Source organism: Pseudophryne corroboree, chromosome 1, assembly GCF_028390025.1.
Source record: "Pseudophryne corroboree isolate aPseCor3 chromosome 1, aPseCor3.hap2, whole genome shotgun sequence".
NCBI lineage: Eukaryota > Metazoa > Chordata > Amphibia > Anura > Myobatrachidae > Pseudophryne > Pseudophryne corroboree.
In genome coordinates, this window is record NC_086444.1 from 554,176,955 (window position 1) to 554,195,716 (window position 18,762).

General features: G+C 43.4%; 1 protein-coding gene across 1 annotated transcript in view; it reads left to right on the top strand.

Annotated features, from left to right (window-relative positions):
- LOC135030951 (cyclin-dependent kinase 4 inhibitor B-like) overlaps positions 1-17,958 on the top strand; it is a 38,244-nt gene extending 20,286 nt beyond the window's left edge. Inside the window, exon 2 of the mRNA XM_063953979.1 lies at positions 17,639-17,958. Within this exon, the coding sequence (XP_063810049.1) occupies positions 17,639-17,956 (318 nt within the window). The 3' untranslated portion in view covers positions 17,957-17,958. The remainder of the gene's footprint in view (positions 1-17,638) is intronic.
- Positions 17,959-18,762: the final 804 nt, after the last annotated feature.

Below are 18,762 nucleotides of genomic sequence, written 5' to 3' on the forward strand. Positions count from 1 at the left end.
GGCCTTTGGGCTATCCATGGTGCTGGAGCATTTGTAAATTTGGATTGCCTAATAATACTATTCCTCATGTAGATTAAAATTAGAATCTTTAATTTCACGACTGAGAAGACACTCAGCTGCACAGTTCCAGCTGGCATGAGTCCACAAATATACAGGGCACAATATACAGTCCTTTGAATAGAATTCAGGATACAAATAACAAAGTCCAGGTTTGCACAAAACATGTTTGCAGACTAGCAGCATACTGCAGCAGGGATCCGGACTGAAAGTCGACAGTAACTAGGTCGACAATGTCTAGGTCGACCACTGTTGGTCGACAGTAACTAGGTCGACAGTGTGTCTAGGTCGACAGTGTGTCTAGGTCGACAGGGGCTTTAGGTCGACATGTTCTAGGTCGACAGGTCAAAAGGTCGACATGAGTTTTTCACAATTTTTTTCTTTTTTTGAACCTTTTCATACTTAACGATCCACGTGGACTACGATTGGAACGGTAATCTGTGCCGAGCAAAGCGGTAGCGGAGAGAAAGGCACCATGCCCGAAGCATGGCGGTCACTCTACGAAGAAAATGACACCAAAATAACATTAAAAACTCATGTCGACCTTTTGACCTGTCGACCTAGAACATGTCGACATAAAGACCCTGTCGACCTAGACACCCTGTCGACCTAGTTACTGTCGACCAAGTTACTGTCTTTTCTCTACTTTTCTCTGCCTACTGCAATTCACAGAGCGGGTTACCATGGAGAAGTCTCTGACTTCTCCAGCGGTACCCCCGCTCTGTGCCTGAATCGCATCACCATACCTTTGTATGGTGAGTGCAGTTCATGAAGGTGCAGAAAGCTCAGCTTTCCACTTCTCCATGGAGTTCAGGTTCGCCATCTCAGGACGGCGTAACCTGAACTGTGGTGCGGAGACGGCAGGGAAGCTCAATGCTTCCCTGATCGCTGCTCGGCACCTTGCGCTGGCTCCGCCCCCGACCTCCCCGCAATCACTGCGGCCTACCAGGAGGTCAACACCCTGCGCATGCGCAAAGGGACCCGCCGCTGGACTCCGCGCATCGCTGGGAAGGACCGCTGGAGATCACCTCACCGCAGGAGCCCCAGACACCGCAGCGCATCGTCGGAAGGGTAAGTATTGATAATGTTGATTATCTTACAGGAAAGAAAGCTATACCTTATACACACTTAGAATACACTTTACCATGGAGCCGCTGCGGCCGCTAAACCTAGTACACACGCTACGTACTTTATACACTGTTTGCGTACGGAGTCCCGTATCACTGTACAGACTTAGCGTACAAATGCCGCGCTGGGGGTACAAAGTACACACAGCGCGCACACACCCAGAGATACACTTTAAACCTTTACAGTAATGCAATGCAATGATAAAACACTTTAAACCTTAGCAGGGCAATGAAGACACAACACCAATTGTGATTTAACCGCTGGGTTCCGACACCACAGTGGATTATTGCTGAAAGGGGGTTACAATACAAATAATACAATACAATATAACAGAGTAAATGGCTACATTCAATGGTACATACTTGAGTAGATTCGGTTGCGCTTCCCGGCCCAGTCCTCGGTCATCAAATAGATAACTTTGTGACTCTTGTGTTTTACCAGGCCAGAAGCAGGCTCTCTTTATACACTTCTTCCAAAAGCAATACAATAGATACTGTAATCACTTTGTCCATTGGATACAGAAATGCACTTTTACAGTACAAGAGAGGTCATAGGTCGGTTTGAATAGGTAGGCGATGTCTTTCCCAACTGCTCTTGTGGGTGGTCTCCTCTGGATTCCCCCCGCATACATAATGTACAGTAAATACAGTTTATATCTATATTCTGCTTCTGCACATAACTATCCGCAGGAACATGCGATCTTCCTCAAACCAACATCGGAATGTTATCCTTAAAATACCCTACAGCTGGATACCAAACACCACCTTATGACCTTGTTCTGTCCCCTCCTATTCTGTAAAGGTGAATCCCTTTGTTCTGAAACCATTTAAACTGTTGTTAATTTCATATGTGGTGCAGGGGGACTATGTGTACTTTGTGCACTATTTGGATTAAATATGTAATGTGTTTTGATAGCTCTCCATGCGTTCACAAACTCTACCGTAAATACCCATACCACGCGCTGATGTGCACGACCGCGGGAGCGACCATACGCAAATTGCGAATATGTGCATGCACAGCAGAACAAGTACACGCGCGGAGGCCATCTGTGTATTGTTTGTACGTGATGTGTGTACTGCAATATTTTTCGACTTAGACAGTCCACCCTTTGGCAGTCACCAATAACTGCCACTATCTAATCACTAAACAGAAAAATATCTACACAATATCTACAGAAGTTTGGATAGTCGGGAGAGAGGGGTAGGTAGGAAATGTATGACCTAGTGGGATAGTAAAAAGCATGTATGTATGAATCCGTGTCTGAGGGGCATGTATCATCGTGCCGTATATGTTCTAAATAAGCTTCGAGGTATTGCGAAGTATACATTAAATCCTTCTCATCCCGTACTAAGGGTCTGTAAATGGGCCAACAAACACTACCGAGCTCTTGTCGGACTGTTCCAACAAATGGGGTGCACATTTAGTTGATGATACACGGAGCGGAGACATATGTGAGTGCTAGTATATGTGGATATCACCTGTCGACTATGTGTGCTATTAACTGGAGGTTGCAGAGATGAAGATAAGACACATATCTAAAATACATTCACATAAACATTTTGGGTAGGGCAGATGTCTGTTCCGGATGGATGTATCCGGTGGATGTATGGGCAGAGGGGGAAACACAAGAGAAACGGGTGAAAGAAGCGGGCCATGAAATTCATTTACAATCCTTATCATAACACTGTCTCTATGGATGGGTCATAAATTAAATCTGCTGCTATAACAGCGCCCTTGCTCCTTAGACTCATCAATTTTGTGCCGTGCTTGCGCCGCGTCAGAATTCAAATACACCTAAATATCAAACCAATAATTATGACGACTCCCAGGATACAAAGGAGAAACTTCCCTACACTCATAATAACATTTTGATCCCACTCTCCTAAACCTGAGAACCAATTTCGTGGGTTCAACCATGAGACCCAGCCGGTCAGTTCATTACTCAGAGTTGCCAAGGTAAGGTTGTGTTTCCTCCTGAACTCCCATTTCAACTGTTAGATATCGTCCATCTTTTGATCGATAATCTCCGTTGGGTCATCAGTGCTGTTTGTAATATACGTACAGCACTTCACCCCATATTGAGTTGCCAGAGTAACACAGTACCCACCTGTCACGGCTGTGATATAATTCAGGACCATCCTGTGCTGAATCAGTTCCTTCTTGTAAGCTTGCAACTCCCTTCCCGTTTACCTGAAGGTGTCGTCATACATCTCAGTGATATTATCTATCAAGTTCGCTAGCGCATGGATATACCTATAATTTATAATTCCTCTGGTAGTACGGGTGATGTCTAATGCGAGAAGGAATTGAATCCCGGTGGATTCGTGGATCAAATCAGAGGCTGCGTGCTCTGTCCTTTCTATGAGGTGTCTCTTGACGATGTGTTCATAGTGAGTATGAGTATAAGGAGCCTGAGCACTGCGGTGAACGTCTTTCATCTTATCATGGGTTATGGTCATGACCTCTGGCAGTACTCTCCCAATATAACACAATCCCTCTGAGCAGAGCCGTCTTAACAGCAGTGTAGGCCCCTGGGCACAGCAATGCACTGGGGCCCCTAACCATCCATCAGCGGCAGGGGTGGGGGGTGCTATCAGTGGCAGCTTTTATGTCCCACGGGTGGAAGGGGTGTTCTGTCTTCTGCTTAACGTGTAAGACCTAGAGCAATAATTTCTGCTAATTATTCCTTTACTGCACAGATGGAGCGTTAGGGAGAACACTAAACTGTAGAATGTGGGACATTGTGCTGAATGAAGGGGCCCCGGTACATGACTTCCAGGGTTGTAGAGGGTGTCTAATACGCAGAGAAGGGGTCGATAGTGGAGTGGGCTTAATATTCATCATCTTCTGGTGGGAGGGCAGTATGCTTGACTGCAGATATCTCCAGTTCCTGGAAACAGATTTCGAAGTTTTCATGGGATAAAAAAAAAACTAGACAGTCCCACCTTTCAGGAGGTACTGGGAACTTGGGGATCAGAGTTCAGGAGCCAGAGCAATCCACCAACGAAAATATAAAACTGCACATTAGGCGTGTGGAGCTGGAGCAGGGACCAGCTGCTGGAAGGCTGATATCTCTGGTTCTGGGCATAGCAGAGACAAGCTGCTAGTGTCCACCAAAAGGGGAGAGTCCCAGCTTTTGAAATATATCATTAGAAAAACTATATGTCAGACAGAACCCGAGATATCTCGCTGGGAAGAAAAATTAACAGGAATGGATGGGGACCACTACTTTGAAGTCGGATATCTTTGGTTCCCCAGGGCCGATTTTCAAAAATCTGGTACCCCTGGAAAGAGGGGACCCTCAGCTATCAGCCTAGGGCCCTTTTACCCCTGGGGCCCTTGGGCAAGAGCCCATTGAGCTCATACGAAAAGACGGCCCTGCCTATGAGCTTAGGGCAAACCACTTGTACACCTTCCTCCCACATATGAAATAGGCATCATCTGGGAGAACATAGGGGACAAAATATAACATCACCATATTACAAACTTTCCAAGTAAATAAACCCATCCCTAGTTCTCCCATCTGCTCAGTACAAGTATCGGGCTGGATGATATGTGCACAATACCCTGGCGATACTTTTCCAACCCACATGGTCTTACTTCCACGAGTATACCTATACCGAAAATACCTCCCACTGTTGGCTATTTGGGGTACAAGTTCAGAGTCTATGGGTATTCTATCAGCTTTGTGTGAAAAGGTCATTGTCTGGTTATTCCACGTCACTTCCCAATTTCCCGGTTTTCGGTCATTGGAAATATTAAAACATAATAAGGATCTATCTACATGATACTGGTGGAGCTTCAAACTAGGGGGCCTAGAAATATTGAATTTCTTGTCCACCGGTCTCCCACCCCGTAATTCGAGTACCTCTTCTATTGCTAAAGGGTATGGTACTAAGCCTGACTTGCTCTGACCTTGAGGTACCTGTGAGCACACCCAGCATTCTGTCTGGTTTAAGACCTTACCCACTAGTGAGTGGTAATCACTCAACGGATGCCGGTTCATGTCAATATTAAGGTTGGACTGACATCTCTGGATGCACCCATCCTCAACTATATTCTCACAATTCCTACAAATACAATATTCATCAGACAATAACTCCTCACAGTGCCTCCGAGCTCCTTGACTACCAGAGAGCTTACTGATGCCAGCCTTTACCAAAATGATGTGCTGATCCTGAGCTCCTACAAATTCGTACTTGCCATCAGAACCCATTCCAGATCCCTGCCCGACCTCTCTGGGACCCTCACCAAAACAAACTGTCCTTATCAAAACCAGAATTACTAACAGAACCCGAAACGCAGTCTCTTGTGATCGATCCATTTCGTTAGGGGACAGGAGGAAAATAAGAAGGAGAAAAGAAAGGAAAAATGTAGGGGGAGGTGAAAAAAGAAAGTGGTACGACAACCGTTCTAGCTCTTGTTACTCTCTGTGCTCAGATGCCTTTCAACAGTCCTGCCTCTCAACTTTCCCGGAACAGACACTCCAGTGATACGAGAATCTCTACACTCTGCTCTTTGTCACGAGTTCTCTCTGGGTCAGCGACCTTCTTGCAGTGGGACGAGTGGATCCACGTCTCTCTTTCGGCGACTTTCAATGCTGTTGTGCTGGTTAACAAGACTTGATATGGACCTTCCCACCTGTCTATGAGGCAACCTGAGCGTAAGAAATTTCGAATCATCACATAATCCCCAGGTTCAATGTCATGACAATTACTGTTCGGCAGGTCAGGAATCACCAGCTTTAAATTTCTTTGTTGATTTCTCAGCTGCTGGCTCATCCCAACCAAATATTTCACAGTCACTTCATTATTACATTTCAAATCATCCTGGGGGTCTATCATTACATGAGGTTGTCGACCAAAAAGGATTTCAAAGGGTGATAGGTTAAGGGGAGACCTGGGAGTGGTTCTGATGCTGTACAACACTAGTGGCAGAGCTTCTGGCCACGACAATCCAGTTTCAACCATTAATTTGCTCAGCTTGTTCTTAATAGTGCTATTCACTCTCTCCACCTTAGCACTCGCCTGTGGACGGTACAGAGTATGCAGCTTGCTATTAATTCCCATCAGTTTGCACATGACCTGAAAGACTTCACCTGTAAAATGGGTACCCCTATCACTTTCAATTATTCTAGGGGTACCATATCTACACACAAATTCCTGCACAATTTTCTTTGCAGTGAATGTAGCGGTATTTGTGGCAGCAGGGAACGCTTCTACCCAATTTGAAAATACGTCAATACAAACTAACACATATTTTAAATTCCTACAGGGTGGTAACTGTATGAAATCGATTTGTATTACCTGAAAAGGACCGTCTGTTGGAGGGATATGGGATGGCTCTGTTGGTATTGACTTTCCAATATTCTTCCTCAAGCAAGTAAAACATGTCATTGCTCTCTTACCTGCATGAGAAGAGAATCCTGGCACACACCAGTAGGCTCTCACCAGCTTACACATACCCTCTTTACCCAGATGAGTCAGACCGTGTGCCGCCTCAGCTAAGCTTGGAAGATATGCTCTGGGGGCTACTGGCTTACCTTGCCCACCTGTCCACAGTCCCAAGGGTTCCTGGCCATATCCCTTTGACCTCCAGACTGCCCTTTCCTGTGAAGAACACAAATCTTGCATTTCAATTAATTGTTGTGTATTGATCGTGTTAAATGTCATCAGTGATGTGATGTTCGTTTGTATGGGGGTGCTGGCTGCTGATTTAGCAGCTTCGTCTGCCCGGCTGTTACCAAGTGAAATTGGGTCTTGGTTGTAAGTATGTGCTTTACACTTGATAACAGCCACTCTGTCTGGTTCCTGTATCGCTGTTAGGAGCCTTTTTATGTGGGACGCATGCGCTACAGGTATGCCAGCTGCCGTCATGAAATTTCTGAGGCGCCGTAGGGCCCCGAAATCATGCACCACTCCAAAGGCATACCTAGAATCTGTGTATATATTAGCTGACTTACCCTTGGCCAATTCACACGCTCTGGTTAGGGCGACCAACTCAGCAACTTGTGCTGAGTGCGGTGGGCCCAGGGGTTCAGCTTCTATGATACCTCTGTCGTCTACAACTGCGTATCCAGTACACAGGTCTCCCAAGTCCGTCTGTGGCAACTACCGTCAGTATAAAAGGTAAAATCTACGCCTTCCAGTGGGTTGTCACTAATGTCAGGTCTCGCAGTGAAAGTCTGATTCAGGTATTCCATACAGTCATGCGTATCAGTGTCTGCACTAAATCCTCCTTCACCATCATTCTCCTCCTCCACCCTTTGTGTCTGTCCAGGCACACTTGGCAAGTAAGTTGCAGGATTTAGTGCGCTGCATCTCTTAATGTTGATGTTTACAGGGGCCATCAGTGATAATTCCCACCTTGTGTTGAGTGGAGTTTTTTAGGAATCTGCACTGGTCCTGATTGTACAATAATTGTCATTCAATTAGTATAAATCATATATGACAAATATTTTTAAACCAACATAAAGCTACCGACTTCGCCTAATAAGGCTTTTGAAGTAGAACAAGGTTGGTGGTGCTCCCAGACATTAGTTCAAAAACAAACTATATATTTTATGAATATACAAGTGTATATATTATCATAATTTCATAGAGATAACAGGAATAATTTATATTTTCGCTTCTGACAAATGTCAAACATCAATACTCGCTTACAAATCAGTGGGTCTACAGATAAACTTTCTGTCACCCTCTTTATATAAGTGAGTTACACTTTTACTCCATCGTCATTAGAATTTTGTTGTTTAATACTTGTTTTAACTTATACTGCTGACATACAGCAATATTTTTATCATCCTTTCGTCTGTGAATAACATTAAAAGTTAAGTTTTATCCTGTTCTACACATAAATTACAATTTCTCATCCATTTTTCCATTTTTCTACCAGTTTATAGAAATTAAGTGTGCCCCTGAGAGACATAATTAATAGTCCTCTTCTTTTTTGCCTCTTTGCAAAACAACCCCTTAATAATTCCCACCTTGTAAACCGCGCGGATGAGACATGTCTGGTTTGGGCGGAGTTCAGTAAGGCTGATACAGCATGAGGTGTATGGATGGTCAGGTTGTGTCCTAACACTACGTCTTCGCTTTTACTTACTAGCAAAGCTATCGCTGCAACACTTCGCAAGCATGTGGGGAGAGACTGTGCTACGGTGTCCAACTGTGCACTGTAGTAAGCTACCGGCCTGCTGGCATCACCATGTCTCTGGGTTAAAACTCCTGTGGCGCACCCTGCACTTTCTGTACCGTATAATTCAAAGGACTTCCCATAATCTGGCATACCTAATGCAGGTGCCTGTGATAGGCACTGTTTGAGTCTCTCAAATGCTAGTTCGGACTCATCTGTGTGCGAGATCCGATCTGGATTGTTCGAAGAGACCATCTCTTGCAAAGGTAAAGCCAGTATGGAGAACCCTGGGATCCAGTTTCGGCAGTACCCACACATTCCAAGGAAAGTGCGGATCTGTTGCTGGGTTTGTGGCAGAGTCATGTCGCGAATCGCCTGCATTCTATCAGCGGTGAGGTGTCTAAGTCCTTGAGTCAAGCAATGTCCCAAATATTTTACCCAGGTCCGGCAAAACTGCAACTTATCCTTTGAAACCTTGTGTCCCATTTGGGAAAGATGAAACAGAAGCTGTTTCGTGTCTTTCAAGGATGATTCGAGTGAATCAGAACACAACAATAAGTCATCGACATACTGTATTAGCACTGATCCACTCTCAGGTTGAAAGGATTGTAAACAGTCATGCAAAGCCTGGGAGAAAATACTTGGGCTGTCAATTAAACCTTGGGGGAGACGAGTCCAGGTGTACTGTACTCCCCTGTATGTAAATGCAAAGAGGTATTGGCTGTCAGGGTGCAGAGGGACAGAAAAGAAAGCAGAACAGATGTCAATAACAGTGAAAAATTTTGCAGTAGGGGGAATTTGCATGAGGATGACAGCTGGATTGGGCACTACGGGGAATTGGCTCTCAACTATCTTGTTTATCCCCCTTAAATCCTGCACTAGCCTGTAACCCCTCCCCCCACTCTTTTTCACAGGGAAGAGGGGACTATTGGCAGTGCTGGACGTCCTGACTAGGATGCCCTGTTGTAGCAACCGCTCTATGACGGGGTACACTCCTAATTCTACCTCTGGCTTCAGAGGATACTGAGGGATTTTTGGAGCTATCCTACCATCTTTTACTTGCACTACTACTGGAGCTACATTCGCCATTAATCCAGTGTCTTGTCCATCTTTGGTCCAAAGGGAACCCGGTATTTGTGAGATCATTTCCTCTACCTTTGATGGACACTTGTCTATAACAGCAGAGTGCGACATTAGCCTTTGAGGGGTGTCTAATATATCTTGCACTTCTTGAACGTGATTCTCGGGTATATCCAAGAAGACACCCTCAGGAGTACAATATATGACACACTGCATTTTACACAATAAATCTCTGCCAAGCAGATTAGCCGGAGCCGATGCAGCCTGCAGAAAAGAGTGTTTGGTCTGCAGGGGCCCTATCGAAATCTCTGCTGGTCTACTCAAAGGGCAGTGTTGCACCGTTCCTGTTACTCCCATTGCCGAAATGGTTTTACCCGTGGTTTTTATACCTACAGTCGAATTTAGCACTGACCTGGCCGCCCCTGTATCTACAAGAAAGGGTAATGGTACACCAGCTACATCAACCGTAACCTCAGGTTCACTACCAAGGCTAGCAATCAACTTCACTGGCTGCAGACTACAGGTGTGGCCCAACCCCTATTGTGTGGTGAGACCCTCCGCAGCGCATTGGCAGCTACGATATGTGGGGGAGGTAGCTGAGAATTTTCGGAGGTCTGCCCATCTCTCCTTGGTGGGTACCTCCATATTTCCCCTGCATGTGGCTCGTAACTTCTCCTATGTGGTCCCTGATCCCAATTATGTGAGTAGTAGTGTGGTTCGTATTTTCTGTCTAGGGGTCTATCTTGGCTATGTGCTCTACTACTCTTACAGTCTTTATCAAAATGCCCTTCCTTCCTACAAGTGTAACATGTTCTAGGTCTGTCCAAAACAACAGGGGTCCGGGTTTTCGGCTGATGGGGTTTTGCCGTAAGGGCCTGTATACTTACCGTCATCAGTTTTTCCCCCTGTGACTCCCTGTGTTTAATGATGTTCCTATCATGCTCGATAGCGGACTCTCTCAATGCAGCCACCGAGATACCTCTCCAGTTTGGTAGAGAAGTCTGTACCCTTGTTCTGAGTGCCTCCTTCAACCCGTCCATTAATACTGAAACAGCTACCTCCCTGTGATGTACATTGTCTCTAATGTCCTCGATCCCAGTGTATCTAGCCATTTCCTGCAGTGCTCGATGGAAATATTCGGATGCCGTTTCACCTTCCTTTTGTCTTATGGAAAAGATTTTATTCCATTTGACAACAGTAGGGAAATATATTCCTAATTGCAGATTGATTTGTCGTACATTCTCCTGAGTGTACTCATCAGTGAGAGGTACTTCTGCGTCTAAGTTGCAATCAGTTATAAATTTCGCAGGGTCAATATTTGAGGGTAAACATACCCGTGGCACTGTTCGCCAATCTTTGTTCGTGGGTTCGGTGGCATTACCTAACTCTTTTATGAACCTCTGGCATGCGACTAGATCTTTTCTGGGATCGGGAAATTCTGACATAATTGACTTTAATTCTGTCCGGGACCAGGGACAATGCATGGCAATGTTCCTGGTGGGAGTTACTCCCTGAGCGCCAGTCTTCCTATTGGGGACTGTGATCACCCTGACAGGATTTAATTCAATTACATCATTTTGAATTGACTCTACAATGTGAGGTGCTATGGTTTCTGCATAATGTACGGTACCGTACTTACCTGTGGACACGACCTCACTTATCCCTCCACTAGGGGGCCTGACTACTGCTCTTGCTGGTTGGGCCGTGCCCACCTGAGTGTCTTGTATGGTGGCTGCTAGAGAGAGTGCCGATATCGTGCTGGACTCATCCTCTTGTTCGCAGTCCTGGGGAAAAATTAAAACAGGGTACAACTGGCAAGGGTTAGCGTTAGTACATTTTGCAATTACACTTCTATTCTGTACCAATTTTCTCCCCAACAATATATGGTGGTGGTGGTGCGGTCGCCATTGTTTTCCCGCTAGGTTTGGAACCTGCTGCGCGAGCTAATTCCCTTTGCATATCCCTCTCCTGTTGCCACAAATTTAAACAATCTGTATGTTTAATCCTTCGTTTCTTGGATTTTATCAGACAAATCCTTAACCTTAAGTTCTGTAATACCTCTGGTTCAAAGCTGCCCACCCAATGGGAATGGTTCCCTATCATTGTTAGTCATACATATCCACTCATTGCATAAAACTTCTGTGTGTGAACCATATTTTTCACACATGATAAACCTTGCTGAGCCTTTTGGCCACAATTCTGCCTGAACCCTGTCTAAACGTCTCTTACTTGAGCAACTGGCTCCCATATTTGTGGGTCTCTTCTAATATCTTTAAAAAAAATTCCCACAAACACCAAAATACTCAATATAAGTAGACGGTGGAAGCATACCTGAGCGCCTTCCACTCGCTCTCACCCACGCTGGCCAATACAACGATACACTGTTGATAGCGGATCGCAATGTACCCAACTTAGGGCTCCTATCAGACCTTACACCGTAATTTCTTTCGGTGGAAGTTCTGTTTGGAATATTTTCCTGAGAGAGGCAGTGAAAATTTCCTTTTCGGTACCTTTCAACTGGAATTGTTTGTAGGGTGAAAAACAGAGAAATTAGATAACTTTCACCCTTTCCAGTGAAGCCCACCAGGGAGATTTCCCGAAGTTATCAAAGAAAAACCCCTTTGTCTATACAATCATGTCTGCGTATGCTCTTCCACTGCGCATATGATACAATAATATCACGTTGCTCTGTGCTGAACAAACGGACATGTGATGAAATAGCACACCCTTTAGATACTAGTTATCTATATGCCCTACGATTGCTGTAGACCACCTAGCTTAGACCTCCTAGACCACTAAGAGTTGTATGGGATACCACTCAGTCCACTAAGACCACCTAGTTAATAACGCAGGGTTGTTAACCCTACGCCACCGGGCCTCTACTAACCCAGTGTGTCCACTTAGACCACCTAGACCACTTAGACCACTTAGTTCTTGGGTTCAGTATCCACTCACTCCTGCATTCGCTCACTCACATACACGTTATTTTTCTGTACAGAAAATTAGGATTCATTCAAGTTGGCAGCTTTACCCCCAGAGGCAATTTAAAAAAAAAATGTATTTATACTAAATTTTGTTTTTTTATATTAAATTTCTTTAGAAACCGGGTAGTTTGGTGCTATTGTAGCGTAGCTACTGTCCCGCCCTTAAACTAAACGAACTATTGTGTAATTTGTACTTAGTGACCGTATTTCTTACGCAATTTGCGTAAGCACGTGATCGTGCGTGTCTTCTTACGATGCGTACGCAGTCCCGTACGCAGTCCCGTACTTTGTCCGAGACACGTTTACAAAACCGTACATCCGCAATTAAACAAATTCCACAACTTCTATAAATGTGAGCAATACCAACTATAATTGCTCACTTAACACAACGCACAGTTTCTTTCTGTATAAACCTTTATAACTAGACCAGACTGCGTGTGTGTCTTACACTTACTTCCTTAACATTTATTTTAGTTTTAACTATATAGCAACAAATATCTCCGGTTTCACACAAGTTTAAATGAATCTAGCAATCTGAATGTTATGGCAACACTGTGAGAGAGTATGCAAAGAGTATGGGTGCTGTGTACGCTTTTGGCGCCAAAAGAAATTTCACAGATTTTAAATAGCTTTTTTCCTGTTTACCTTACGAGTTCTACCTGCATCTCTACAAACCATACAGAGCAGACGCCATCTAATCAGCAATTAAGTAGGGTTTTCAGTGCATCCATCGACCAAGAAAAGGATACGTAGGATAACTTCCCACCCTTTGCTGATAGATTACGTCTGCTGTGACCTGTTAGGTAGTAAGTATGTGGAAAACCGGAGAGCCCCCAATTGATATTGTCGATTATCTTACAGGAAAGAAAGCTATACCTTATACAAACTTAGAATACACTTTACCATGGAGCCGCTGCGGCCGCTAAACCTAGTACACACGCTACGTACTTTATACACTGTTTGCGAATGGAGTCCCGTATCACTGTATGGACTTAGCGTACAAACGCCGCGCTGGGGTACAAAGTACACACAGCGCGCACACACCCAGAGATACACTTTAAACCTTTACAGTAATGCAATGCAATGATAAAACACTTTAAACCTTAGCAGGGCAATGAAGACACGACACCAATTGTGATTTAACCGCTGGGTTCCGACACCACAGTGGATTATTGCTGAAAGGGGGTTACAATACAAATAATACAATACAATATAACAGAGTAAATGGCTACATTTAATGGTACATACTTGAGTAGATTCGGTTGCGCTTCCCGGCCCGGTCCTCGGTCATCAAATAGATAACTTTGTGAGTCTTGTGTTTTACCAGGCCAGAAGCAGGCTCTCTTTATACACTTCTTCCAAAAGCAATACAATAGATACTGTAATCACTTTGTCCATTGGACACAGGAATGCACTTTTACAGTACAGGAGAGGTCATAGGTCGGTTTGAATAGGTAGGCGATGTCTTTCCCAACTGCTCTTGTGGGTGGTCTCCTCTGGATTCCCGCCGCATATATAATGTACAGTAAATACAGTTTATATCTATATTCTGCTTCTGCACATAACTATCCGCAGGAACATGCGATCTTCCTCAAACCAACACCGGAATGTTACCCTTAAAATACCCTACAGCTGGATACCAAACACCACCTTATGACCTTGTTCTGTCCCCTCCTATTCTGCAAAGGTGAATCCCTTTGTTCTGAAACCATTTAAACTGTTGTTAATTTCATATGTGGTGCAGGGGGACTATGTGTACTTTGTGCACTATTTGGATTAAATATGTAATGTGTTTTGATAGCTCTCCATGCATTCACAAACTCTACCATAAATACCCATACCACGTGCTGATGCGCACGACCGTGGGAGCGACCATACGCAAATTGTGAATATGTGCACGCACAGCAGAACAAGTACACGCTTGGAGGCCATATGTGTGTTGTTTGTACGTGATGTGTGTACTGCAATATTTTTCGACTTTGACAGTATGCATGAATTGCTACTTATTACAGCTATACATCGCATCGAAGTGATGCGATGTATAGTGATAAGTAGCAATTCTGTTTTCGTTTTCTACATGAATAGACTCCTTAGTAGCTTAATCTGCAGTCGTTGAATGATTCATTTCTATATGTATATGTTTTTTTAATGTGTAGTATGTATGTGTATTTTATATTTGTTTGTTTTTTTAATGTGTAAGTATATTCTATATGTGGTAATCAATTTCTACATTTAAAATATTTTTTTGAATGAAAATATCCTCACAGACAGCGCTCACTTTTTTCCATATTGTCTGATTCCATTTTTTGAGGTACAGCTCCTCAGATATTTGTAGCTGCAGTCTGTGAGGGTATTGACTGAGTTTTTGTTATAATTCTGTGTATGTCCAATATCACACAGTCAGCACACTAGAGCCCCCTCCCATTGTCTTTTACACTGCAAACTGGCATATGTTTAACTTTGTTTCAATCCTGAAATAAGCCCTTTCCTAGAATAAGTACATTTTAAATATATGGAATAAAGGTCCCTTATTTATCTATTTCCCATATCTAATGCTGGGTACACACTGGCCAATATAGTGTCAGTTCAACTGAACAGTATATATATCAGGGGCGCATTGGCGGGTGTGTATCCCTGATATATCTGGGAACGATGTCATGCAGACATATCGCATTGGCCCTGCACAGCCAATGACTGATATATCTGCAGACATATGGGTGCATTGTGCTGTGTGTATGGGTGGTCTGTAGACACTTGCTTCAGAGGCCACAGGTGACTGACAGCTCAACTGGGCGGGCACATGTAAATGCCTGGCCAGTTGTGACATCAAATACAACACATCGGGCTGATGATATGCACTTACTGATCATCAGATAGGTCAGCAAATTGGACAGACAGCCAATCTACAGGCCTAGTGAGTACCCATCCTAAGAGTCTCACTGGTCATGTTTCTTTTTTACACTACTAAAATAATGCTGAATCTACCTCTTACCCAAACTTGCCATATATATCATTGTTCATTCATTTCTACTGGTAAAAATGTTATTAAAGGAGTGAGAAACTAATTTCAACAACTAACACCTAAATATTCCTCTAAAAAGTCAGAAGAATGACTATTGCATGCAAATCACACAAAACTAAACAATTAACTACCATGTTCACAGAAGCTATAACTCTAGACCTGACCTAATTCATAAAAATGTAGTCCTAGCTAAATCTCTAAAACTATCCCGAGTGTTACCATATATCTGGGACCGGATGTAATGAAGCCTGACATCGCCGGAGGTGCGAAATGCCGGCCGATCTTGGATGTTTTTTTAAAGGGGCAATCACTTACAAGGCATGGCTTTGCCTTGTAACTGATGCCACCTAAAAAAAAGGCAGAGCTCGGACAGTATCTCATACCCCCGGCGATTTCGGAAGTCATTACTTCCGCCCCCTGATCTTGTTTACATCAATTTTTACATTCATATGCTCACATTGACCATGGTACTAAGATTTCATTGTGACCAGGGCAAAAATGGAATCTGGTCTCTAGGTCTACAAGACTTAGGTCGACAGTGTCTTGGTCGACCACTATTGGTCGATAGTAACTAGGTTGACAGGGTTTCTAGGTCGACAGGGTCTCTAGGTCGACATGTTCTAGGTCAAAAGGTCTACATGATTTTTACTATATTTTTTTTCTTTTATGGAACTTTTTCATACTTTACAAGTGATCCGGTCTGAAGATCGACACTGTCTAGGTCGACAATGTTTAGGTCAACCACTATAGGTCGGCAGTCACCAGGTCGACAGGGTTGGAAGGTTGACAGGGTTTCTAGGTCGACATGTGCTAGGTCGACAGGTCAAAAGGTCGACATTAGTTTTTCCCAAAAATTTCTTTTTTTGAACTTTTTCATACTTAACGATCCATGTGGACTACAATTGGAACGGTAATCTGTGCCAAGTGCAGCGAGCAAAGCGAGCCATGTGAGGGGACACGGTGCACTAATTGGGGTTCCCGGTCACTCTACGAAGAAAACTACACCAAAAAAAAAACCTCATGTCAACCTTTTGCCCTGTCGATCTAGCACATGTCGACCTAGAAACCCTGTCGACCTTCCAACCCTGTCGACCTATAGTGGTCGACCTAAACATTGTCGACCTAGACACTGTCGATCTAATGATCCACACCCACTTTACGATCCATGCGGACTACAATTGGGAACGGTAACCTGTGCCGAGTGCAGCGGTAGCAGAGCGAGGCACCTTGCCCGAAGCATGACGAGTGAAGCGAGCCATCCGAGGGACACGGTGCACTAATTGGGGTTCCCGGTCACTGTACAGAGAAACCGACACAAAACCCCCCCACTCATGTCGACCTTTTGGTCTGTCGACATAGACCATGTCGACCTAGAGACCCTGTCAACCTAGAATCCCTGTCAAACTAGTTATTGTTGACCAATAGTGGTCGACCTAGACACTGTCAACCTAAGTGTGGTTTATCTTGCATACCACACCCAGCCAAAACAAAGTCACTATCTGTGAAGTTTGTGTGTGGGTTTACTCAGTCAGTCAAAAAGCATATTTCCGACTATGTTCATTAACTGACATAACTGCGGGTAAAGTTTTGCGGCACATCATATTGACTGTAAGCTTTACTGGAGGAGTGACTAATGTGGATAATCCAAGTATACTTTCTGTAAAGTGCTGATGAGCATATTAGCACTATGTAAAGCAAGGATAGCAAAAATAATAATAGCCCTTCCTACCTCAACTATACAGTAGCTACATATGGACAAGTAGGAGTTGTCTGTATTGATTTGTTATTTTTTTTATTTTATTTTTATAATTATTATGCTCAGATAGCTTTAGGTTTCCTATTGCATACCTGTGTATCCATTTTTGAAGAATAAAAACAATAGGTTCTCAGGCTGGAGACCAACACATACAGTAATAATGTGAGATCCCCCCACACAGCTGAATCTGAAGGAAAGGAAGTGAGGAAAAATATGTGTCCTGTACTGCACAGTTAAGAAAATGTTATACACTACTTTTGAGATTCTGTTGTGTTCTTAGGTAACCATTTATGAGATCTTTGCCATAGACCCAATTATGTCTTAAATCAACTATGAATGATATTGTGTGCAGTTTTCTTAGATTTGTAGGAAATCCTATAGGAAATGTAAATAGATAACAACCCAGCTGGGAATTTTGTATTGCCCTTTGTATGACTGTCTTATAACAGTTTATATTATATTGTTTCTTAAATGAAGGTGATGATGATGGGCAGTCCAAAAATGGCACAACTTCTGTTAGCTCATTCTGCAGATCCCAACATGAGAGATCCCAGAACTGGGAGGACCCCAGCTCATGATGCAGCAAGCGAAGGATTCCTGGATACTCTGGTAGTGTTGCTGAAAGGGAATGCACATATTCACATACCTGATATATGGGGGAAGCTGCCAATGGACCTGGCCTCTGACCAAATGGTGGCTGACCTACAATCAAGGGGCATTCTGTCTTCTGCCAAACATCTCATAATGCAAGAAACTATGGGGATTATGTATAAATGTCATGACCACTCCATTTAAATCAATGATAACAAATGTAATGTTTACATACATTTCTTTATTGTTTCAGTGTTGTAAATATGTCTCTTTCTAATAAAGCTTTTATAACTGATGCATTTATTAAATAGGTAAACTTATAAATTCCAGAATCCATATGAATCCATTATGGCAAGATGTAGCAACAAGGACATCATAGTGAATTAATATGTATACAATCGTGTTACAAATAGAGACACTCCGTAGTAGTGAACCAAATAAAATTTCAATAGAAAGTCACAAGTTCAAAGAATGCCCCAAATATACAACAATGACAGAACATTTGTCATCAGGCCCAATGGTTTTAGAATTTACAGCTCACATTATCAATTCGAGGTTCTCCATTATCATTCCAGAATTTGCATTTGACACTCACCTTTTATGTAAAAATGTGTTTTCAACTTTTAAAAAAAAATACTTACTATTTTTATTTAATAAAAAGTATTATAACTTTTTTTTTTAAATCAGAATTTGATTACTACTGTGCTTGAAGTTTGCTATTCACATGTTTGTCCTGTTGAACACACCACACAGGCATGAACACGATAGAGGAGGAGTAAACTAATGCTGCGCTAATCTATATGCAGCAACTGTGTGAAAATATGCAAACACTGCACCCACCTGGATTTGTATTGAGACATCTGCTGTCAGCTTTACAGGGCCCAGTGGCTGCCTACAAAGACGCCCAGTGGCTGCACTGCAGTCGAGTATAAAACTTCTGATTAGCCCAGCCATTCAAAAACGTTTTGGAATCACGGCGCCCTAGAGTATCAGAATTTTTTTTTTCATGG